Source organism: Chenopodium album, chromosome 12 (genome assembly GCF_948465745.1).
Source record: "Chenopodium album chromosome 12, dcCheAlbu1.1, whole genome shotgun sequence".
NCBI classification, from domain to species: Eukaryota; Viridiplantae; Streptophyta; class Magnoliopsida; order Caryophyllales; family Amaranthaceae; genus Chenopodium; species Chenopodium album.
In genome coordinates this window covers 6,215,650-6,240,703 of record NC_137845.1, presented here as the reverse complement: position 1 = coordinate 6,240,703, position 25,054 = coordinate 6,215,650, and the positions used below count along the sequence as shown (strand labels likewise).

General features: G+C 35.7%; 4 protein-coding genes across 6 annotated transcripts; 1 reads left to right on the top strand and 3 right to left on the bottom strand.

Annotated features, from left to right (window-relative positions):
• Window positions 1-2,915: 2,915 nt before the first annotated feature.
• Window positions 2,916-5,487, top strand: LOC145571792 (exocyst complex component EXO70A1-like). The gene has a single exon (XM_081630829.1). It carries the CDS (start codon window positions 3,118-3,120, stop codon window positions 5,122-5,124), a length of 2,007 nt encoding a protein of 668 aa, XP_081486955.1. The 5' UTR covers window positions 2,916-3,117; the 3' UTR covers window positions 5,125-5,487.
• A 4,371-nt stretch (window positions 5,488-9,858) lies between these two features.
• LOC145571791 (uncharacterized) lies at window positions 9,859-15,048 on the bottom strand. Of its 2 annotated transcripts, XM_081630827.1 has the most exons (5): window positions 14,633-15,003; window positions 12,750-13,665; window positions 11,568-11,663; window positions 11,310-11,446; window positions 9,859-10,421 (listed from the first exon to the last, which is right to left on the bottom strand). In XM_081630827.1, the coding sequence occupies exons 1-5, from the start codon at window positions 14,827-14,829 to the stop codon at window positions 10,262-10,264; spliced, it is 1,506 nt and encodes a 501-aa protein (XP_081486953.1). In that variant the 5' UTR covers window positions 14,830-15,003; the 3' UTR covers window positions 9,859-10,261. The 2 variants fall into 2 exon arrangements, with proteins under 2 accessions (XP_081486953.1, XP_081486954.1); XM_081630828.1 differs by lacking the exons at window positions 9,859-10,421; window positions 11,310-11,446; window positions 11,568-11,663 and adding an exon at window positions 11,701-12,375 and having other exon boundaries at window positions 14,633-15,048.
• A 1,114-nt stretch (window positions 15,049-16,162) lies between these two features.
• On the bottom strand, window positions 16,163-19,333 carry LOC145571790 (sm-like protein LSM1B). Its single transcript, XM_081630826.1, has 5 exons — window positions 19,119-19,333; window positions 17,560-17,628; window positions 17,353-17,468; window positions 17,201-17,263; window positions 16,163-16,489 (listed from the first exon to the last, which is right to left on the bottom strand). The coding sequence occupies exons 1-5, from the start codon at window positions 19,177-19,179 to the stop codon at window positions 16,412-16,414; spliced, it is 387 nt and encodes a 128-aa protein (XP_081486952.1). The 5' UTR covers window positions 19,180-19,333; the 3' UTR covers window positions 16,163-16,411.
• A 1,010-nt stretch (window positions 19,334-20,343) lies between these two features.
• On the bottom strand, window positions 20,344-24,668 carry LOC145571789 (protein DEEPER ROOTING 1-like). Of its 2 annotated transcripts, XM_081630825.1 has the most exons (6): window positions 24,423-24,668; window positions 24,245-24,317; window positions 21,419-21,969; window positions 21,138-21,312; window positions 20,973-21,028; window positions 20,344-20,840 (listed from the first exon to the last, which is right to left on the bottom strand). In XM_081630825.1, exons 1-5 carry the CDS (start codon window positions 24,426-24,428, stop codon window positions 21,009-21,011), a joined length of 825 nt encoding a protein of 274 aa, XP_081486951.1. In that variant the 5' UTR covers window positions 24,429-24,668; the 3' UTR covers window positions 20,344-20,840; window positions 20,973-21,008. The 2 variants fall into 2 exon arrangements, with proteins under 2 accessions (XP_081486951.1, XP_081486950.1); XM_081630824.1 differs by lacking the exon at window positions 20,344-20,840 and having other exon boundaries at window positions 21,007-21,312.
• Between the last annotated feature and the right edge of the window lie 386 nt (window positions 24,669-25,054).

Below are 25,054 nucleotides of genomic sequence, written 5' to 3'. Positions count from 1 at the left end.
TCCAAGCTAGCCCCTTAGAGAAAATAGAACTCCCTTCTAGCAAACTACAGCTACCCCAGGACGGGCGCCTAGTAGTAATAGCAGGGTTCGTAGAGAGTAAAGAAGGATATTTAGCATGACGAACTCTAGATACCAAAAGTTGGGGATGATGCATAAGTCGCCAAGATTGTTTTGCAAGCAAGGCTAAGTTAAAGGAATGGAGATGACGAATACCAAGACCCCCAAGACCTTTTGGAAGATGCAATAAAGCAGATGGGGCCATAGCCATGCCCTTGGAATCCTTGCCAGACTTCCACCAGAAGCGAGTAATTAGCGCGTCCATTCTGTCACAAATAGTAGCAGGAACCTTAAAAACCGCAAGGATATGGTTAAAAGAGGCCACCAGGATGGAATTAATGATAACCAATTTTGCGGCTGACGATAAACCCAGGGAAGCAAAGGAAGACAGGCGATGAACAACCTTGTCTACGATAAATTGAAAGTCTTTACACTTACTGCGGCCCAAGTCAACAGGGAGGCCTAAGTAAGTACCAACCTTGTCTACCATAAACTTAAAATACTTTATTTACCTCTTTTCCTACCACAAAAAGAGTACCTATTTACAAGTTAAGTAAATAAAAGGATAATATTTTCAAAAAATTTGTTCATTTTGTACTTGTGGATCAATTATTAGAAGTGTCTTTCTAATCTGAAACTATCGTTGACTTATATTACGTACTTTTTAGCATCTTGGATTTGTTACTGAAATATCAACGAAGTTTAGTTAGTTAAACAAGGGAAAAATACACTTTATTTTCCAATTTACTTTGAATATTCCCAATTATCGATTATTTTGCAATAGTTCCAACTTTCACCTTTGTTTTCTTCTAGCGATCCCAAAACCAGATACCTGCTGAAAAGGTTTTTATTTTTTATTTTTTTAAATAATGTAAATGCCATGTGTCACAATGTGAATAGTCCAAAAAAATATAAAGAAATAAAAACCAAAAATAAAAAAAAACCCACAGCCACCGTTTCTTCCCAAATCCGGCCACCGGAATACCGTCCTCCTTCCCCAGGCCCCAACGCCATCCCTTCCTCCCTAAACCCACCGGTAACCACCCCTCAGCCTCCCTCCTCCGCCTCCATAATCAGCCCCTATAGTCAGCCCTTGTCGCACAACCACAAGCCCTAAAAACCCCTCTAAACCACTCTTCTTCACCTCCCTCCTCCTCCTCCTCCTCTCTCTTTCCTCTCTAACCACCGACTCCGACGACCTCAACGAAGATATCATGTGCCGTCGAAGACACCGAAAGCGTCGCCTCCCCACACAAACCTGACGTTCAGTCGATCACGAAAACGAACATGCCCAAACTCAAACATGGGGGTGGTTTTAAGGGCAAGGATTTGGGGTTTTAGCCGGTTTCAGTGGAAGGGTTGGGGAGGGAGGACATTTTCGGTTGGATGGTTGAGGAAGGGGGTGGCTTGGGGGAGTACGGCTGTGTGGTAGGGCTTAGGAGGTGGCGGTTAGGGCTGGACCATTGGGCTGAGGTTTTTTTTTTTTTTAATTTAAATTTTTTTAATTTTTTTTGAACCACTTACAAGCCTATACGTGTCCAACAACCTACAATAAAAGGTTGTTGACTTTCGTTGACCAGTTTGAGATTGTTAGAAGAAAACGGAGGTGAAAGTTGAGATTATTGCAGAATAATCAATAGTTGGGATTATTCAAAGTAAATTGGACAAAGTTGGGATTAATAAAGTGTATTTTTCCATTAAACAATGAGTTAAAGTAGCAAATTTCAATCCAAACACTGTATTATAGGTAAATTACAACTATTTTCCATCAACTTTATCCATCAATATTAATGTATATTAGTGACGAAAGTGCATGAAGATAAAAGAAGAAAAAAATCCAAGCAAATATTTAATAGTTTGATTGTGAGACATGGTGCGTAAATGGCATTTTAGTAATTACTGCTAGCTCCTACTAGTCCGACTACTATACGTTCCTTTTGTTTGATTGTTCTTCTCCATACCTTACCTAATCTACTATCTACCTCTCTAGCTATATCCCTTATTATAGGCTTATAGCGATGAAAATATACCATTATTTCCCAATCTTGTGATCTCACAAGATATTGGTTGTTATTGCTAATAATGTGAAAGCATTATCCATCATCATTCGTGATCATCATAACCTAATTTGTAGAATTCGGAACATACTTGATAATCTATTTCTTTTGAAATCCTCATACGACTAGCAAGTTTGAATCCTTACATGTTTGTATCCAAAAGTTCATCATTAAATAAAGTGATGTACTCCATAGGATGTATTGTTCAATATACATAGTTATTATTATTGCTTTAAGTAGTCTATATAACGGTTTTAAAAAAAATATATAACTTGCACACGAGCTTAAAACTTCATTAATTTAATATAGTAAATATAATTTTTGTCAATTTAACAATAGCACTTGTTTCTGGGTATTTTAAACTTGATCCTTGGAGGCAGATCTCCAATAAAGTGGAGATTCGTTATTTTACAAGTTTCTAAGCTGTATGAGTATTGCATTTTGAATCAATCTTCCAAGGGAATCCATACCCCTTTCATGTATTTCATAAATCCCCAATACAACACTGATTTAGAAAGAATCAAACATGAACTTTTTTTCCAAAAAAAAAAAAAAAAAAAAAAAAAACTAGAGTTTAGACTTTAGAGTAATACAATTATGGTAGTGCAATAGAAACCATGCAACACAAAAATAATTACTCTACCACCCAATTAGAAATTTGGGCCGCCAACTTCGCCAGAATATCCTCTCACTAAATTTAATTATGACAACATTCACCATTTTTTTATTTGTCAAACTTTTTCTTTTTGTTTCTTTTTATTTTTAAACCTTCTAAAATAATTTCATTTCTAAACCCTCAAATTTTACAACTTGAGACAAAAAACCAACATATCACCACCATTACACTGTCACCCTTCTCATTCATTTTCTCTCTCCTCCCCTCCCTACTAAAAACCTTCGTTCTTCTTCTCCTCTTTCTCACTCCAAAATTTCCAGAAATCAAACTCAAATTCAAATTTCTTCTTCAATCAATCTTTGATTTGAAGAATTTGAAGCTTTGTTAATGGAGTCTCCGCTACGAAGCGAAGCTGAAGATGGCGGCTCCGGCGAAGAGAAGGTGGTTGAGACGGCGGAGAAGATCATTCTCCGATGGGATTCCACTGTTTCCGAAGAAGCACGTGATAAGATGATTTTCTCCGGCGACCGCCATGAAGTTGACCGTTACCTCCGTGCTGTTGATGAGATCCAACGATCACTTCATTCACTCGCAATTTCATCTCCGTCCTCCACCGTGGGCGCCGGCGACCGGAATCCGAACACTATGCAAATCGCCATGGCTAGGTTAGAGGACGAGTTTCGGAACATCTTGCTTTCGCATTCATCTGCTGTTGATTCTGATTCTTTGTTAGTCGATACGCCTCGCTCTCACTCTCAGTCCTCCTCCCGTGACCACTTCGACAGCTTCTCCACCGCCGCTGCTGCCGAGGTCGAGGAGGAGGAAGTGGATAAGGAGGTGGAGAGAGAGATTTTGAGGTTCGACAGTGGTCACGGAGGCGGCAGCAGCGGCGGTGGAGAAAGAGGAGGCGGCTCCACTTCCTCCTCCTCCTCGAGAAGAAGCATGAGATCGACGACTAGTATCCGAGAGGTTGATCTAATACCTTCGGATGCGATCGCCGATCTCCGGAGTATTGCGGAGCGAATGATCGCCGCCGGATACCTCCGTGAGTGTATCCAAGTGTATGGTAGTGTAAGAAAGTCTAGCGTCGATGCGAGCTTCCGAAGCCTCGGAATCGAGAAGCTTAGCATCGGAGATATCCAGCGCTTAGAGTGGGATGCTCTTGAGAACAAGATCCGGCGTTGGATTAAAGCTGCAAAAGTTTGTATTCGAACTCTGTTTGCTTCTGAGAAGAGGTTGAGTGAGCAGATCTTTGAGAGTTTGAATTCTTCAACCGTTACTGCTCCATGTTCTTCACCAGCTTCTTCGTCTTCGTATTCCGAAGCTTGTTTTCTGGAAACAGTGAAAGGTCCTGCAATGCAGTTGTTCAATTTTGCTGAGGCAATCAGTATAAGTCGGCGATCGCCGGAGAAATTGTTCAAGATACTTGATTTGCATGATGCATTGGCGGAGCTGCTGCCGGATATTGATGTTGTGTTCGAGTCGAAGACGGCGGAGTCAATTAGGGTTCAGGCGGCTGAGATATTGTCGAGGTTGGCGGAGGCGGCGAGGGGGATATTGTCGGAGTTTGAGAATGCCGTGCTTCGGGAACCTTCTAGGGTTCCGGTACCTGGTGGGACAATTCATCCATTGACTAGGTATGTGATGAATTACATTAGTTTGATATCTGATTATAAGCAGACTTTAATTGAATTGATTGTGTCAAGACCTTCTTCGAGTGTGTCACGGTATCCCGGGGAGTTATCTGTGCCTGAATTCGATTTTTCGGAGTTGGAGGAAGAGAGAACTCCTTTAGCTTTGCATTTGATATGGATAATTGTTATATTGGAATTTAATTTAGAAGGGAAATCACAACATTATAGAGATACATCCTTGGCTCATTTGTTTATGATGAATAATGTTCATTATATTGTGCAAAAGATTAAAGGGTCACCCGAATTGAGGGCGTTGATTGGGGATGAATACTTGAAAAGGTTAACTGGTAAATTTAGGCTTGCAGCTACTAGTTATCAAAGGGCTACTTGGGTGAAAGTGTTGCATTGTTTGAGAGATGAGGGTTTACATGTAAGTGGGAGCTTCTCTTCTGGGGTGTCCAAGAGTGTGTTGAGAGAGCGGTTTAAGTCATTTAATGCGATATTTGATGAGGTTCATCGGACACAAGCCACATGGTTAGTGCCCGACACACAGCTTCGAGAGGAGCTTAGGATATCGATAGCAGAGAAGTTGCTCCCTGCTTATCGGTCCTTCCTTGGTCGGTTTAGGAGCCACATTGAGAGTGGCAGGCATCCAGAGCAGTACATCAAGTTCTCATGGGAAGACTTAGATTCAGCTGTATTGGATTTGTTCGAGGGTAACCCAGTTACACAACATTTAAGAAAAAGGTCACAGGGATAATGATTGTTCAACTATGACTCTAGAAGACTAGGAATTCATTCTTTAAATTTTTTGAAGAAGCCTTTGGGTGATGGCGTTCTGTTTGATCCAGTGCGATTCCTGTAGAATATTTTTTCCTTGAAGCAGCACGTGTTAATTAATCAAGAATCGTAATGAAGCAAGTGGGTAAAGATCGAAGAATTTGCCCTCCAGGATCGCCAGAGTCTGAATGCTTCTGTCCTGTAAGCATTTATGTTGTTTGTATCACCACAACCTAGATTTTTGGTTCATTTTTGTTCATATGAAAACTGTTCAACGTGTGTTTTTGTTTTCAAATATCTATAAGCAATATTCTTTTATACGTGTCCTTCTGTTCTTTTTAAATGAGTTTATATGTTATCCCTTTACATAAATTGGAAAATATTGCTAACTTTCAGTGCTTTCAGTGAGTATCACTATAATCTTAGGTCGATTGTAATCATTCATAAAACTGTGGAGTTTTTCCTTTTCTTGTTTATGTGTGGTTATGATCTAGAAGATTTGATAGCATAACTTTAAATTGCATACATAAGGGGACCATCAAATGAGACCCAGCAGGAAGTTGCTTTGATTTAGATGTATTTGAATCATATTTTCCTCTGCCTAGTGTTTAAAGAGCATCACTATGATTTGTTGTGGTTAGGAAGCATTCACAAGTTTTTTGGATCTTTCATTCTTCATTTTTTTGTTAGCCTGTGAGATTTGATAGCTTAACTTGAAATTGTATGCGTAACGGGACCATCTCTAGAAATTCTGAGGGAGTTTCCGTGAAATGGATGTCCTTGCATAGTTGCATATCATCTGAACTGTATTTTAATTTATTGCCTTTAGGGTTTAGAGTTCTATAGGTTTCAATATCCTATGCTTCACTAGTGGTTGATGTGCCTCTCTCAAGAGTCAAGACAAAATGTAATGAAGTAGAATAACATGAGTGCATTGAAAACCAATGCTCTCCGTCCCTAAATTACTGGCCACATTTCTTTTTTCTTCCAACCCCATATAATGATGCTACTTTTTAGGTCTGTAACCTAATCTCGAACTTATCCATACGACCATACATGGACTACTCTCTCTCTCTCTGACAGCCACATAGGGTAGTGATGTCGATGAGATTTTATCCTAGGTCTTGGATACCAACCCTCAAGACTTTGACTAACTAAATGTTAGCAGCCTTGGCACCTACGTGATACCTTTCAGTCTTTCACTATGAATTCCAAATACGAAGTATATGACTGCATTGTTAAGATTGTGGACAGAGGTTGTATTACCTTTGACTTCTTTTGTTTTCCTTATATACTACCACAGTTGCCGACTTGCCGCTGTTACTGTGTTTGGATAAACATTAACTTTTTGCCGGTGGTGTGCTGATTGCTGAATCCGGAAAAAGGGGTTTTATCCATTTGTCTGATTGGTGTTTTTTATCCTTTCAGAAGACTTGACTTAGTTGGATTTTCTTCTTTAAAATCTTGTTCAAGTCTCAATAATTGAATAATAAACATGCTTATGAGTTATGGCAGGGCCAGGGGGGTATAGGTGCTATAAACATCTTTTCGTAAAGTCTTGGAAATGGAACTGAAGATAGGGCTACCGTGATATTGTATCTTTTTGAATTGTCTTCGACTGAAATCTGAAGATAAAGCTACCTGTGATATGGTTTTTTGAGTTTGCTTTCATTTTAACTTCTTTATGGTTTAGTCTACTGAATAGTGTATACTCACGAGATTAGGGGAATACTTTGGTCGTTTTTTAATCTGTTATTGGTCTGCTTCCATTCTATCTTGCTTATTCTTGCGGATATGTATTTTCGTATTTCTATCGATGAAAAAAAACTTGATCCGGACGGTACTGTTAAAAATTGCCAGACAATATGTTGAACTGTTCATATTATGAGGCGTTTTATTGGATATTTTTCAATATGACTTCTTTCATTCTTATGATTGGTGATTTACTGATTTGATATATGGTTGCATTATTGTTTGGTTCCCTTGTTTTCTTTAACATAATTTTTTGGTTAGTGGTCTCTTCTGCATCACTTTCATTACTGGAGTACATGATTGCTTTGGCTGCCACCTTCCCATAATTATATTCAGGTTAGGCTTTGTCTTAAAAACAATTTGAATGTAGTTTAAGATATTGAACCATTATTATATTATTAGAGAAATATAAGGATTATGATGGAAGAATAGTTGATGATGGAGACTGTAGGAGAATATCTAGGATCCTTATCACTTGTTAACCCAGCCAAGGCAGTATTCAGCCAAAGACAGATGTCGAGGAGCTATGTCATCGGTGAAAAACACCGAGCTTTTTATCTTTGCATTGTTTTCCTCGATCTCGGGGCATCCCAAAATAGTATTCCATACTTTTCAGTTGCATAGTTATCAGTTATTCCATTCAGACAGTAGGTGTTATAGTGTGGCACTACTGTCTGAGATATGTACTGATAATATTGGGGCTATTTGGTCTTTTTGCCTGAATGAAAATAGACATTTGTTGAAATTGGACAAGAGAAATTTGTCATGTGGGTGGGGTCAGCAACTTGATATGTATGAATGATTGAATGAAGTTCATGGTTTTCAAGTCCAACTAATCTTTCATACTCCTATCTTTTTCAATTTTCGTACCCAACTGATGTTTCATATCAACTTTCTTTATTTTTTTATTTTTTTCCTTTGAGGAAAATGTTTCATATCAACTTCATGATATTTATATCCCTCTTTTATCATCATCAAATTGATTGGAATTTCAGAAACTTTTATACAGAGTACCCTTGATTACATTATTATTGATTATACATAGGAGTTTTTTTTTTTAAAATTTAAAAAAGAATTTGTATTTAAGCAGCATGATTTTTGTTGAATTACTGTATTATTATATTTACCCGTTTTCTAAAAAAACAAATAAGGAAGAAGGAAAAAAAAAACAAAAAAAAACATACTTGTTCGGTTATCTGGGTGCAAACTGAGAGATTGCCACATGACAATGGATTATTCTGGAATCATTAGAAGTTGGATAATATCCAACGAATGTGTCAATTTCAGATTATATAATTCTATTTTAATTTGAGCAAAACTGGGAAAGATATGCAAGAAGCATTAGAGATTTATGTCACTTTAACTACCTGTATTCGTGTTGCTTAATGGCTTATGCAACATAAGTCAGCACTCAGGAGCCTTACATCACTCAATAACAGAACCAAAACAATTGCAAAGAATATGCTTAGAATTTTCCTTTATGCTTTACCAACTACAATCGGTAGTATGGATTGGAGTCTAGTATGTTATATACACTTGAGTGTAGAATTGTAGCCATTTACATTCATTTTACCATTACGATATGGATGTCACTTCATAGCTATTTTGGTTAAAGTCTTGAGGAATGATAGGTATTCATAGAAATATGAGATTGAATCCAATACACCGATACGGCCTACCTCATTTTGCCTTTTGTAGTAGTTTATTTATTTATATTTTTTTTTACAAAAATAAATAAATTATAATGGGGTTGGACATAACCATAAATAATAAATATTACTTCTTACAAAATCATACCTAGAACTCTAGAAGGTAGGATGAAATTCATGAAAATGGTGGTGGTGAAAGGATGAGACACACATCTAATTAACATAAAGTTGTTTGAAATGCATTTTATATAATCTTTCAAATCGAGTCCAATTTACATCATTACTTATTATCTAAAATAAAATAAATATATGTAAAACGTCTCATATTAAAATTTAATATTTTATTCATTTGTGCAATACTTTGCTTGTGTAAGCATAGCTCAAGTATTCAACACTAATATAAGTTTGTCCTCTTTAATTATATTATTGCCTAATCTGTGGTTAGAGTCTTAATCCAAATCATTAGGAAGAAATTAAAAAATTAAGCCAGCTAATTAGGCTGACATTATCACTGACGTGGAGCAACCTTTACCTATGGTCCTATACCAGAGAGATCCAGCTCTGTCTATGTACATGATATCTTTATTTTTTAATAAAATTATTAATAAAGTTTTTTTTTTTTTTTTTTTTGAAGGATTAATAAAGTTCTTTTGTTACATAATATAATTATTATTTTTAGCCGTAAAAAGGTCAAAAGTGGGACATGAAGATTGCTTATCTTATTTTGGATACCGTCCAAACGGCCAAAATGGGATTACATGTGAGCTCCACGTCAGATGCCTCTTGGATTATTAATTAGTAATTGACATAATCGATTGGCTTATTATTAATCTAATTAAGCATTTAATTTGATGCTTTACAGGATAATTAATATCTGATGATCTTGCTAACTGTTCAGTGGGAAGAAAATAGCGTGAACTAAGGAAAAAATAACAAAAAGAACGAGTAAATATTAAGAAACTGTATAATAATAATCTGATATTCTGAAAGGGATATTTAATCTCAATTTTATGTGATTTGTTGTCTTGTTGAAGATCTCAATAATCAAGTAGTTCTCCAAATTAAATGATCAGTTTAGAAATTACTAGAAAGTTTATATACAATTTCTGTCATGGCTAAGGTTAAGAATTATCATGGCATTTCACATACTAGTATTTAAATTCATACTTTGTATGTGAAATGTTTGTAGGTCTGAAGGCTAATGTTAAGAACTACTATGGCATTTTTCGGTTTTTTTTGTCATTGCAGCACATCATCTAGTTCGAGCTAGAACTAAAACGATATAAATTCAGTCATATTATTTGAGATTCATATATTAATCAATAGTTTACCGGCAATTTTAGCATTAACCTCACAAAGTACAGACAGGTATGAACAAATGAAACATAATCAGGTAAAAGTTATTTTGATGAAGATGGAAGGAAAGACATGAATGGTCACAAAATTTATATGCATCAAAAAGAACAAATCACTATAACTATAACTAGTAAGTACAGACTAAAGAAATGCTAGGTTGATCCTTAATGAATTTCAGTAAAACTAACAACTACTATAATAATAGAATAACCCAACATGAGGCTGCTTTGCTTGCTCCCATGCTCCTCTGCAGCTTCGCTCGTGTAAATAATTTCTTTTGAGGGGCAGGATTTGGTATCTTCAAATAGCAAGATGCGGAAACTGAATTTTTGTAGCGAAAATTTTATGTGAGTACACAAATCAGGCAGTCTTCTCTTCTTCTGAGTCGTCGTTAGACAGCTTATTGCTGTCTTGCAAAGGATGGGGGTCGGTTCGCATATCACTTGAAGGGATTGGGGCTGGCTTAATGAGGGTCAGAGTGTCATCTTTATCAAAATCTTCATCTCCTGAATAAGCATACCTGTGGAAGAAAAAACTATTCTATGAGTCCTACTTAGGAGCATAGTCTTAATGAAGAGACCCACAAATAAGCAAAGATCAGAGGATGAACACAGTTGTTTACACAAGAGAAACGCACAACCACCACAGCTAGTTGCTAACAAGAATAAAAAGGCTGTACAGAACATAATATCAAAAATGGAAGCAAGCTACTTCATCATGTTCTCTACGAGATGAGTAGAGCCCATGCTGTCCTAATTGATGATGGTCCAAAAGTATCTCTAATTTTTTTTGACACACAAAAGTATCTCATTAAACAAGCTAATTGATGATGGTTTTTTCGCATGTTTTACAGGCAGGAAGTACTGTAGCCCAATTAATGTGGCAAGGTGGGGTAAACCCGATAGTACAGACCTTTTTCTTCTGGTGGCAAGGTATTATTGCTTTAGCGGAGATTAATTTGCAATAATAAATTTCCAAGAATGATCTTTCCCTTAAAAAAAAAAAAAAAGAAAAAGAAAAAAAAGGGAGATAATAAACTAAGTAATTGAATGCTTTAACAGAATTTTAACAATTTCCTTCAAGGCCTTGCCACACAGATCAAGAGATATATTATACGAAGTAAAAGATAACCTTCCATAATTTGCTGTCTTGTCTCATTGTGAATTTACCCCCAACCTAGACAATTTTCACATTCATGAAGAAATCACACCACTATAAATTAGGCACACAGCCAATCAAAAAGCCTCAAATGGTATAAGACTCCAAGTAGTATTCAGATTTCAATTGTGGGGCATCAAAAGTTCCAGAAATTAATTAACATGCTTCAACATCAAAGGGTGGTAAGTGAAGTCATGAAGAAATTACAGAGCTAGATGAAAATGAAATGAAATGACAATCAGGTTTTTACCTTGTTGAGTTTTGGGAAGGCGCCCAGAGGATGCAGATCACAGTTAGTACAGAGAAGGAAAGAACCTGCCAGAATGCTGTAATAATCCATGCATTCTGCCAATGCTCATTGTGTGTATCATTTGCCTTAAAATATAACTGCATACAAGAATAAGGGATTGTAAAGGAACAATTAAATACAATGGAAGAAAATTAATGAGAAATGGGCATAATAATCATATCCAATGTAGCATATATAAAAGTAACAATAGCTCTATACCTCATAGCATATCAAACCAACTGACAAAATAACAGCTACTACCAAAGCATTAGTGAACTTCCGATAGATATCCAATTTAGCCATCATCCGACGAGCCTGAATGAAACAGCAAAATATTAGCTATCATCCGGAGTATCAACCATAAACGATTGCCGGGAAAACAAGTTCAAGCCCAGAATTATAAAAAAAAACTTCATATGGTTTAATCAGGGTCACAGTCTATATTCATCAAGTCATCATTTGGCTATGCAATCTCTCCTAAGCAAGAAGAAAAAAATGGCTCAAGATATTTTGATTTTACATTGAGCAGTGCTCTAAATTGGTTTGTGTTAAAATGTCATCATAAAAGTAGATCTGATACCAATCACCTCAAAGAAGTGTTCACCATTGGCAGCTCTTGTTGGGCTCCTTAGAATAAAGCAGGAGCAACAAAGCACAAGATAGATTAGTGGGTTTGTTCAATGTTAGTCTGTTTCTCTGTCTGATCTCAGAGCCTTATGAAAAATGGATGAATATTTCACAATGCACACCCTGCATTTCAACCCATCTGATCTCACCCGCAAAATCCATGCTATCAGCACTGAAACACCCACAGAAAGGAGAAAGTGCCCAAGTTGAATGTGATATATCAGAGGAAGATGGAGACTGGCCTACGTTTCTTTACCTAGAATCTTCCGTTTAGAAAGTTCCTACTAATTGAGGAAGCAGATTCAGGGGAAGCACTTCTTTTGAACACAGTATGCTGAATCATGAATAAATAGGTTTGTGATCTGTGAAACTTGATGACATTGGGATTCTGCACTTGCAACTTCCACATTTTTATAATGGTATAAGAATCATAAACAAAAATCAAGATCTTAGTGTTACTAGCAACTAACTCATGCATCTACTATGCTTCAAGTATAACCAATGTTTTATACAAAAATAAAGGTGTGAAATATATTTTGTGTAGATCAGACAAAGGGATAAAATGGTAATTATTGTCCTTAGAGAGTTGAAATATCATATTAGGTCAAAAGGGCGTGGTTATTTTCAGAGTACTCATGTCCAAGACACTGCATTACTCAATCTGGAAAAATGCAGGCAATATGCCATTTATGTCTTGATCTTGAACAACCATGCCTAGATCATTTTACTCAATTGAGTCGACAAAACAAAGAGCATATTATAAGGAGCAAGTACCTGAAGCTTATTCAAAGTAGCAGATAGGGAGTTGAATATCCACAAAATGAAGAAAGCATCCAACAAAGCTACTGGCAAAACCAAAAACAGTCTAGCTTTTCCTGAAAGATCGCTGATGGCACCAACATTTTCCACCAATTCCAGGACCTCAGATGCAAGAAAGAAAGTTGCTCCAAGCATAGTAACTTTGGATGAGATACCACCAAGAGTAGGTCTAACAACTCCATAGCCCATCGAAACCATCAGGATGAGTAATCGTGAAACGGTACGCTTGACTGTGCCGAAGGTAACAGCCCACACAGTCATCCCAACAGGCCTTATTCCACTTTTGTTGAATTCAGCATAGTCATAGTACCAGAAGGCCATCTCAAACATGCCCAATGTTATGACTAATGTTATACAATTCTGTAAGGGAATAATTTCTTTCCAAGATCTTGCATATTGACTGAACCAAAAGATCCCAAGAATTACAAATGCAAGAGACATATACCCATAGAATTTCATGAGTGGAGCCATTCGACCTGGTAGATAACCACTAGGGTTTTTCCAAATTGTTTTCCCCTCTATAACCGCATCCTGAAGTCTCGGATCACAATGGATAAAATATAAGTTGTACATCCCAGTTTTAGTAACCTGAATTGATCTAGATGTGAATGTTGCTTCAAGTTCATCAACCTCAAATGAGACACCAGAAACTTGTGGCCAGCCAGGATTTTTTGTGGATTGCCGATGAATTAGATCTCCCTGTTTACAAACACCAAGTTTTGCAAGGTCCTGGGTGCAGCAAACAGCTCTCTGGCCTCCGTATGCAGAACCACCAATTGTTTCTCTGTCTTCCACCTCAAAAAGTATGGCATGGACCCTTGAGCTAAAATTAGATGATGATTTGGGCCTTTGAAGTGTAATCTTCTCAAATCTGGATCCAGAAACCACAAACAAAAAGTGAATATCTATCAACCTTTAAGAAAGCAACTAATGGCCAACACATAAAACTCTAAAACTTAGCCGTCTTCATTCAAACAAAGATACAATTGATACAATAACATGTAACAAAACAGGGATATATCATGAACTGACACTGGTTATCATTGAACTAACTGTTCATCCAAGATATTGAAGCATTCAAATTCTAAAAAATGCATATACTACTGTTTCCTTGTAATCAATTAATTGAGTCCAAGTCATGAAAAGTAACCAATTACTTCATTTCATCCTAAGAAGAGCATAACACAAGCTATGATACCTTTTGGTGGTTGGATCTAATTTATACATGATCGTAATTCCTACAAAAGCAGTGAGCTTATTTCTAGTTCACCCACAAGATTACCAATAAATCAATACACTACATAAGCCTTCCCATACATTGCTTACTGCAGGCCTCACTCCTCAGTATACCAAACCGACAACTCGATTATTTCAACCTTTCGTCTATCTCAGGGTTATTATTAGTCAAATTTCACCACCGAGGAATCATAACCTGCATAAATTTAACTAATCTCCTCCAATTCCGCTTCCTCAAAAACGGTGGATACTAGTAATTCCACCAATCACAAACTTTTCTCCCAAAAGCTCTTCATATACAGCATAAGTTACCAATTAAAGTAAACGAGCTTCAAATTTCAGCAATTCCGAAACCTAGTTTGCAGATTTATAATTTAAACTAGCACATTTCCAGCAATTCCGAAACCTAGTTTGCAGATTTAGAATTCAAACTAGCAAATATCATACAATCAGATCCCAAACTTTTCACACAAGCAATACAGCATCAAATTGAGAAAAAAATAACAACTTAAACCGACAAATTCCACAAAATCAGCAGCTAAATTAAACATAAATCACTAAAAAAAATCGAAGAAGACGTAGAAATGAAACGAATTACTCACCGAATAAAGGAATCACCAGGATATCTACTGGAAGGAGCGTAGATTCCTTCACTTCCGCCATAAACAATGAATGAGTTACCTTTGGAAACGAATTTCTGAGTTCTGTATTCGTGCACCGACGCTTCAATGTCGGCAAGAAAGCATAAGATGAGCAAAATCGCCATTGATGAAGCTGCGAAGAACTTCATCGTCTCCATTGTTGAGGAGAGGAGAGAGAAAATGGAGAAGAAGATAGTAGAAGATGGTTTGGATCTACTGGAGAAGAAAAATGGAGGACAGTACACTAGAGCAGTAGTAGTGAGACTGGTGTTACTCAGATTTTTAATTAATGGATTAATTAATTAGTTAATTTATGTTGATGTGAAATTATATAAAAAAGGAAAATAAATAATTTCTGGTTTTAAGGAAGAAAATAAAGGACGGAGTAATAATTGAGGACAATGAAGAATCCAGAAGTTAGGGTACTAAATAACTAAACACCATGTAATTATATAGTAGGAGGATCGGACACTAGAGATATGAACTAGTTAAGCTAAATCATATTGTAGTTGTTTACGTTGAACAAGCTTGAGCTTTTTAATAGAATTCGATAATTTGTTCAAACTTGATCTATTAAGTAAGTTATAATTTTTGTGATCGTCTCATGAATGACTTGTTTATAACTATTCCTTGTTTATAATCAAATTTTATGTTTTGTAGTACAACATAAATATCAAATCATTTTTATGTACGCATATTAAGAATTGTTACATACATTCAGGTGTGCCTAGAATTAAGTGCATTTAAAGATATCAAATGAATAAACACTTCTCTTGAATGAACCTTTTCTTGTACGCATTTAGGTATACAATGTAGGGATTTAAAGAAAGAGTTTCAAATCTCCATACTACAAAAAATAAATCACACAAGTTAGTTACGTAGTTTATTTTATTTTAGCCCAATTCAAGTTATTAACCAAAAGTGTTGGGTAAAGTTCTAACCTATACCCAGTTATTTACCTACCAATAACATGAAAATAAAGACGGTCGTTGGCTAATCTTGGGATCGAAGATCACAATTAACAATGATTAATGATACAAATCTAGTTTGACTTATCAATTTCAGTGATGAAAATGAAGCCAAGAGGAAAGTCAAATATGTGAAAGGGTAAATTTGCACTAATTCATTCGTATTATCCTCGTACTGTCGGTGCTGTCAGATCCTTCAAACATATTGGACCTGGATCAACCACTTGATGGGCTTTATAATTTGTATGATCTTGTTAGCCCAGGCCCAAGTCCACACTTAATTAGACAATTGCCTCTAAAATAAAATTAAAATGACTTAAATTTTCGTTTTCTGCTGCTCATCAAATATTCAAATGGCTGAACCTACTAGTACTGATATCTGTAAAAGCTTATTCTTCGCAAGTCGGATCGATTCAACATTGTATGAAGTAGTAGATGAGACCCTACTCCAGTATAATAAAAGGTTAAACAAAGGTTCAGGCACTCATTTGTGCTCATTAAATCGAAGAAATGAACCAACAGGGAAATAAAACAGGAGTTTAAACACTACCAGGATGTAATTTAGGACCATATAAAGCAGCCATCAACTAATAATTGTTAATTCTACACAATCTTGTACAGATTAGCATCTAAGCAACAATGCTTGCTAATACTGTGGCACATCATCCATTGCAAAATCTTGGTCTTTTGAATATTCAGACCGACTAGCAGATGATGTGGCATGGTGTTGACAAGGATCAACAACTCTCTGAACACCAACAATACACACGTTTCAGTCCATATCGAGAAACTCCATCCTCTTTCTTATTAGGCCTTTAAGATCAGAGGCATCCCTCTCTGCCTTTTGTGCCTGCAAATGAAAAAGTCGAACACAGATCTATTAATACGATCTCCACAAGAACAAAAAAAAAAGGTTTACTCAATTAAGGGAAAGTGTAAAACAGCTGGTGCCATTGCATGAGTAGAAATAGAATTACCACTCAAAATCTCAAATATGCACATATTATGGCATGAAGACAAAGTGAGCATTTTCGAATTTTTTTAGCAGAAACTTCACAAGTCTACTTAATCAAAATTATCTAATGAAACAGCATATACCTAAGAATTATATTGTATGGACAGTAAGCATATTCTTCTGCAAAAATGTATTCATTGTTCTTGGACATAAAGTTGCTCCCAAGCTAGTATTAGTTCTATCATTGTTTCAATACAGAATTAAATTTCGCGGCCTATGGAAAAGTTGCTGGCTCATAAAAAATCCAATGCACCAAAGCTACTACGTTATAGTTCAGGAAGTTGGAAAATAAGGATTAAAAAAAGGAAAATGAAGGGGAAAGCAGGATTGATTATTCAGTAACTTCAGGAGACACTAATAGTCTGAAAGATGATTAAAAAGATATGCAGATACAGATGCAGTTCAAGTATAAAAAAAACACCACGCTGCAAAAGTGCACAGCATGGACTGGCAGTACTGTGTTTGCTAAAAAATGCTTGATATATGCACAAAACAAGCGATTTTAGTGAAAGAACAAGCAGTAAGCATTTCCTCATAAGCACCCACCTTTCTGATCTCAGCAACTGATACACGTGACATATGAGGGGGGAGATCCTCTTTTTCTGCATCCTACAAATTCATTGTTGATATTATATCAAGGAAATCAGGCACAATATGGACATAAGAGAAGGCATAAGAACGACCATTGTACAACATACCAGCTCACCAATCAAGACCACATTCTCCCCACGGATTACATATAAACCTAATGGGATGTCGCAATAAAGGTCACCAACAATGACTCTTTCACATGCGCCTTCAAGAACAGCATTTGCTGCGATCAAGTCATAACAATGTACTCAGCTAGATATCAGGGAATGAGACTGAACTTATCAATATTATACAAAACAAGGCCAGAAAGGTACCAAATTGATCAAATGAACAAAGTGTCCCTAAGAGTTTTCTTCCATCTCGTAGTAAAACAAGAATCTTTCCTGTATGACATGAAGAAAGTACATTTTACTACAAAAACAACTATAATTAAGGAGGTCTACAACCCATACAGGTTGATAGTAAGAAGGCAACTAGCAACATGTATTATATGTACATATTCCACTGAAATGATATTTTTTTGTATACATAAAGGTTACTCTTGAAAAATGACCAACATGATATAGCAGCATCAAAATGATACATGAAGTCTCTAGGCCAAAATCTCTTTAGCACATACATTTTGTATGATAGGATACCATATGATAGCCTTTTAGTAAAGAGCAGTACAATAACACAGCCACCACCACATAGGGATACAACCATCTAGGTCCCATCCCTCTCTCACCTAGTGCATGAAAAGAAAACGGATATGTACAACAGAAGGATTGAGCAAACTTGGCTTGTTTAGACACTGAACAATCTCATATGATGCACCTTCCAAGACATGGCTTGTAGCTTCTGGGAAAGACTCCGGTTTTAGAACTGAAATACTTTGAAGGAAAAGAGAAGATAACCCATAAAGGGAGAAAAAAGGCTTTGGTTCTCCAAATGTCCAACAATTACCAAAAAAATATCAAAACAGAAGACCCATGTACTTCTGCAACTAAACACTCACACATTCATAAATGAACAAACTTCCATGAATTGGAACAGCATGAAAATCAGATCTCCTTGGCAAGTCAACTCTCACTTAAACCTTCATCATTGATTTGAATTCAACCAAATCCTAACATAAATTTGCATTCCCTACTAAATAGCATTAAATTCATCAGGCAAGGAAAATAAATCAAGTGAAAACCCTAGCTATCTTGACAAGGTCAATCAATGCAAGTCTTGAATCAAAGGTCCAAATATGACCAAATCCTCAGCAACTGAGACTCAGGGATGAATTAAAGAGTTCCATCAGCTTTACAATCCACGACCACGGGTCATGGGCAACATGTGGAAAACAAATGGTCAAAGAATGAAATACAATTCCTTTGGCAACTCTATTGATCATTTGATTGTAATATTGAGTCATAAACCATATTGTCCCCCATTCAAAATTTTCACTTCCACCTTCACTCTATCTAATATCCCATCAAACCAACTCAAGAATCATATACCTAAAAATCAAATTCCAACCTCAAAAAATCAGAATACACCAAGAAGCTATATCTAGGGGACATACATTAAAAAAGCACATAAAAATAATTGATGCCCAATAATTCAACTCAAATCAAGCATAATCAACCCCACATCAAATAATTAAAATAAAAAAGAAATAGTATATGCCCAATAATTCAACTCAAACTAAACATCCAATTATCAACAAACAAACAAGAGTACAAACCCAGAATCCCAATGTAACAGAAAGTAAAGTAAAGGGATTTAAAGTGAAACATACATGAATTAGAAAACAAAAAGATTAAAAATTTGGACAGAAATACAAATAAAATGAGATCTTTTGCAACAGAAGATTAAACGATGAGGAGAGAGAAAGAAAACAAACTGTCGAGATAGCTGGCGAGAGAAGTAGAAAGATACAGATCTTCAGGACCGGCCCACGACATTTGAATCTTGAATTAGTTTGAACCCAGAAATCAAATTCAACCCAGAAATTCAATTTTCTTCCTTTGAAGACAATACAATTAGAACTGGCAGCTCAAAGATTTCTTCTTTTTCTACACTCCTCTTTTTTTTTTTTTTTTTTTTTTAGGGAAGGAGGAGTGGTGGTTGAGGGTTTGGGTAAATTTATTCAAAGGTTGTAAAATAATTGAACCATAGCGAACCTTATGTCATTTTTATTTTTTAAACAAAAAAGAAGTAAAAAACATTAATTTAAGTAGCAACTCTAATTTAATTGATTGTATAAAAAAAAATAAAAAAAATAAAAAACTCTTATATAATTTAAGATATATATAAAAAAAAAGTTTTGACTTTTTGAAACTGTGAAACCTCTCTTAAGCATTGATAAATATAATTATATAATATTAAGCATATTTTAGAGTTTTCAAAGTATTTTCGAATTCATTACTAAAATTATGTTAAAGGGTGTATCAATTTATATGAATTTGACTTATTTGAAGTTGATTTGATGCAAAGTATGAAAATATCAAACTTATTGCAATATAAAACTGAGCTTATTAGAATTATTTAAAATAAGTCTAAATTTCTGTAAATTAATTTTCTTTTTGTGGAAAGTGTTATACACTTAGGCATGTTCTATTCAGCTTAATTTCTGTCAAGTTCCTAATTTTTCTTCTCTCATAAACAATTTATTTCAGTTCACCCCCAATCAGTTCAGTTATTTTCAATAAATCAGAACAGACCCTTAGAACGTACATTCGCCAATCCTCAAACAACACACACCATTTGAGTGTTTTATACATGTACTTTGAGCTAGAACATGTATTAAGTGAACTATTAAGTACTTGATTATTGACATTGCTTTCTCATGTCTGCATGACATGCCATTAATATTAAAAAAAAAAAAAACATAAACATAAGTGGCAATTACCTTGACTACGACAAATGACCATGTTATTTCTATTCGAGTGATATTTAGCTTTTTATTTTGTTGATTGCATAATTTAATCAGCAAAGAAATTTTACCTTGTCCACAAACATATAATTGTTAAAAATAACACATTCGGAATGATCAATAGTAAAATTTACCACAACTAAAAATGGCATTTCAACCTCTCTCCTTATTGGCTACATATATGCATACAGTAACTGTATCTAACATGCTAAAATAAGCAATGTTAAATGTAACTCCACATGACAAAAAAGAAAATAACTGCCTTACAGAACTATTAAACTACTTCATCTATTCTTAATTAGTATGAATCATACATTGTTTTATGTGTCAAACTCTCGTCCTATGCAAATTTTAACAAGCAGAATAACACAAAAAAGAAGAGGAAAAGAGGCTTCCATTTCAAAAATGGAAGAAGAATATCAAAGGGAAAGAAAAAAGGGGAGGAAAAAATTTTAAGTGTCTGGCTTCGACAGCTTAAAATACAGAATGTTACATAACATGAGTTGATCTGAACATCAACAGATACAACCATGAAAAAAAGGGGCAAGTTTTCCCGTTTCACAAAAGATATCAGGATTCTTTGAAGCGCCAACGATTTCTTCTGTTATTTCCTCCATCAGTTTTATGAACTCATTCCTCTGACAAATCCAAGTTATTGAACAAGAAGACGATGCATACATATACTTAAATCTGCCAAGAAATATAGAGCAGTAAGTTAGATAAAGCAGTAAGTTAGATAAACCAGTTGAAGCAATAATTCAAGGAAATTCTTATTAATTTAAACCTTTTCTGTTAGGATGAACATGTAACAGGTTTTCATACCTTGGTATAATATATCTGTATAGGGGTGATAAAATATCAAATCTCTAGAACAATATCTGCAGCAAGCAAGAACTTTAAATGATCAGTGGCATGCTCATAAGATACTAGTGAGCTTAACATAGAAATTATTTTCATAACTGAGCATAACGGTGCAAATAAACTCACAATCTGAATCTGTCTTGTCCCATTTACATCCCTCGCTTGGCCTTGGTTTGTCAACTTCCTCTTCGTTAATTTTCTTTTCTGTAGTATTGTGTTTATCTTCAATATATCTCTTCATCGATGATGTCCGAGAAGCATTTTTAGGGTACATCTTCTTATGAATAATGGTTCGCAGTAGCTGGTGCATAGGCAAATAAAAAAGCATAAGCCTATCACTACACACAGAAATCCAGTAGAAGATATCAAGGATTTACTAAAATTTTTAGAACTGATAAACAATGTACCTTCTCCATTCTGGTCTCTTGTAGAGTGTCCCTCAAACTAGGAGCTGGCGAGAACCCATTTGCACAAACGAACATCTTCTTAAGAAGAAAAGAAATAGATTTCTTCCCAATCGCATTCTGAGTCTTCTCTGCCCGGACCTCTTTGCATTTACCAATTATTACACTAATTGTGCGTTCAATATCATCTTCCTTGTAATCAGGATCAGTGCAAACAGCATTTGAAATCCTCCTGCTGACCTCCAAACTTGAAGGGCAGTTAAGGAATCTGTCCAGAGGAAGATCAGAGCTTTCCTCTTGTTTAGCTGATTTTCGTTTTAAGAGCTTTGTCAATTCCTTTTGCAATTGACCAAACTCTTCTGGAGAAAATTCTGACAAGTCCGGGGATGGAGCAGAGGTGGGATTCTGTTCTAGTTCTTGATCATGGGTGGCAGTCTGAATCTCAGAACTAGTGGCTTCTTCTTTGAGATCCTTGATACCAAATGTCCCAATTGTTAGCAGTCCATGAGGCCAGTCATTGAACTCTTCTCTCTGGGAAGATTGTTTTGGAAGATCTGTCAAATTGACAAGAGGAATTAGGATCCAGTTAACATTAGAGTATTAGACAGTGAGAAACTTAGAAAATGCAGCAAATTTTTAAGATTATGGGCAACATAAAAATCCATTAAGTTTATTAATATAAAGCTAGCCCCGGATTCATAGGTCCTAGCAAACCTAGTTTTGAAGGAGCTGCATACAAAATTCTATTTCTCTATCGGAGAAATAAGTTTCATGGCTAAAATACCTACACCAGACTCATAATTTTAAGTGTTAATCAATTTATGAATTTTTAGACAGGCATTGGAGATAGCATAGAAATTTCCGTGCGAGGTCATGGTTTTGCTATGGTCATAATATCCTTGAATTTAAGAATCTGTGTTATCCCTGAAATCCAGAAAAGAAATTGGTCAAGACATAGCCAATGAATTTTCTTGACAACACTTGAAGAATAACAAACTGTTGTCTAAAATTAGCTAGGGGTTTGCTTCTCTTGAACTCTATGAAAAGCACTTGAACAAAAAGTCTCACATTTGACCTCAGTAGTACAGACATACGAGTTCCATAAAGTGAAATTCATCATTTGCCCATTGTAGCTTTCTTACAACAAAAAAATATTGTTTGTGGCTAACAGTCCTAGGTAGTAAACACGCGAACCTAAACTGGTTTCATCTTAGAAAAAGGTAATAATGAGGCAAAATGCCAATGAGGCATAAGCAATTGTGTAGAATCTAGATGTAGGATCTTAACACCCAACTCATTAGCTTAGCTAGTAGTAGGCTAGACAATTATTCGTACTTGTGGTCCTAATGGGTTGATTTCCCCAGGAAATTGCTATTGTACCTTGCACCATCTAAACAATGTTTAGTACCAGAAAAATCTAAGCATAAAATACACATTTCCAGATAACCATGTAGGGTGAAGCTCCCTACACAACCAACCAAGTCTTCCACCTTGTCTGTAACCAGAAGAAGAAAGATACCAGTTTTCTAGTCAGGGAATTGCCTAGAAACTGAGTAAGGACATATCCACTCATCACTATGCTTGGCAATTCTACGACTAAGTTAGACAATCTACGTTGGTCATTCTACAAAAAATATATACGTAGCACACAACTCAAGTGACTTAAATAAAATAATCAAGTACTTCCCTAAAAATGCAAAACCTTTTTTTTTCATAAAAAATATTGATAAGCCTCTAAAGTCAAAACTCCATACTTCTAGTACCGGCATAATTTATAATATCAGTATTATCTGAGTCGTTAAAGATATGGAAGGGTTAGAACGGTGATTAAAAAAAAGCTAATTAAAAATCCCAGGCCCAAACTACCTTAAAATTTTTGGTTGTGCTTCTAGCTAGACATGTGGTTATGGGATAGTATGGGATGAAGCTTAAAGAGAAGATTATCCTAAATTTGAATTTAAAGCTGTTGAAAAAAAAACATTCCTCAGCATCCACCAATTAACTATTGATCTGTCACCAATATAGGGATAAAAGAGTTGGAAGCCTTCAAGAAAGCCTTAGAAGCACGGATCTGAATAGCTAACCCGCTGAAACATCTTTTGTAATTCAAGACGTATTTCTTATTGCTTAAGCATAATTAGGAAGTATGATAGAGAAAAACAACCGAGGATACCAAGGATATCAGAAAAGAGATACTACTCAAAAAATCAAAATATAGCAAGCATAGCATCAGGAAACATGTAAGGAGACGCATACATCTGTAGCAGTATGTATTCTTGCTTATAGACCTCGAAGAACCATACATGTAAGGCAATGCAAAGCGGATATAAATTAGGTAGAAATAAAGATTACATCTGGCCTCAAAAAAAAATAAAAAATAAAGACCACATCTATGCATGTGCATGCCAAATGGTTTTCAGCTCTTTTAACTTTCCTTTATTCCCTTTTTTCTTTTCTAGTGTTTTGACAAATTATAGAGATCGGAACTCCTTATACTATACTACAAGCCTACATGGTTGAAGTCAAGCCTCTCCTTTACATAAATATTACACAAAAAAATGGTATCCCCATACATTGACCTTAGAAGGGCACGCAACGTAAATCTCCAAAACGTAATAATATATGAAGAGCTAACGAGGATCTGAATTCTACGGAGTAAGAAGGAAGAAAGTTATAACCATGAAATCCTTTCTCTATAAACATGAACACATTTCTCATGCAGGTTGCATGAAATATGTGATTTGTGCAAGTATATATTGGTGGAGGTAATGTAGTTGTACCACCAAAAAGTCGTTTGTAAAGAAAGATAACAAGAAAAAAGAAGCTTACTACTTGGTGGGACTGTATTCGGGGTTTGGTTCCCTGGTCTTCCATTAAGCTTGTTCTGCATCCAGTTGAAGAACTGCAATATTCACAAACCAGATAGTCTTTGGTTAGCAAACAATGATATAACTACAATGAAAAAGTTTACTAAAGCTACATCATGCACATATATCTCTCTCCTCACCTTCATTGTCACCAAAGTATTTATTCTCTAGAATAAGAACTTTGTAAGAATGTCGACTTGGGGAGATAGAAAAACCTTCGTAGAGTGAGTTGTTTTTAATAAGCCAATAAGCTTTGAGCAGTAACAAGACAATGCAAATGAGCAATTATAAGGTCAGTGCTACAGCTTAGGAGCTCTCTATTGGTGCAAGTTCCTAAACAGAGGGCCTCTTTTTCTCAATTAGCTTTTCCTAACAAACGTTCTCTCTCTTCCTCCCCTTTTCACATGGATCTCAACCTTTTCTACTATGTTCTCTTAACCTTGTTTTCAGCTATTATACTCCCATACCTCTCCAACTAGCAAGGATATCTATGCTAAGAAACATTCTCTTATAATATTGTTTAATAGTAAAGGGTAATATTTTAATATTGATCTGTGTGAGTGTGAGGATTTGTCGCAGGCATGCTTCCCTAGCAATTCTTACTAAGCCTTCGTGTCTAAACATTGGTCCTTAGATCACTATAATAACCTATCCCCAAAAAACCTTGCTTTCAGCAAAAATGTACAAGCGCAATCCCCACAAGATTTACCATTTAAAGGTAGAAATCATGCATGACATCAGTAATGAAGCTTATTAACAGGGGTGAATTCTC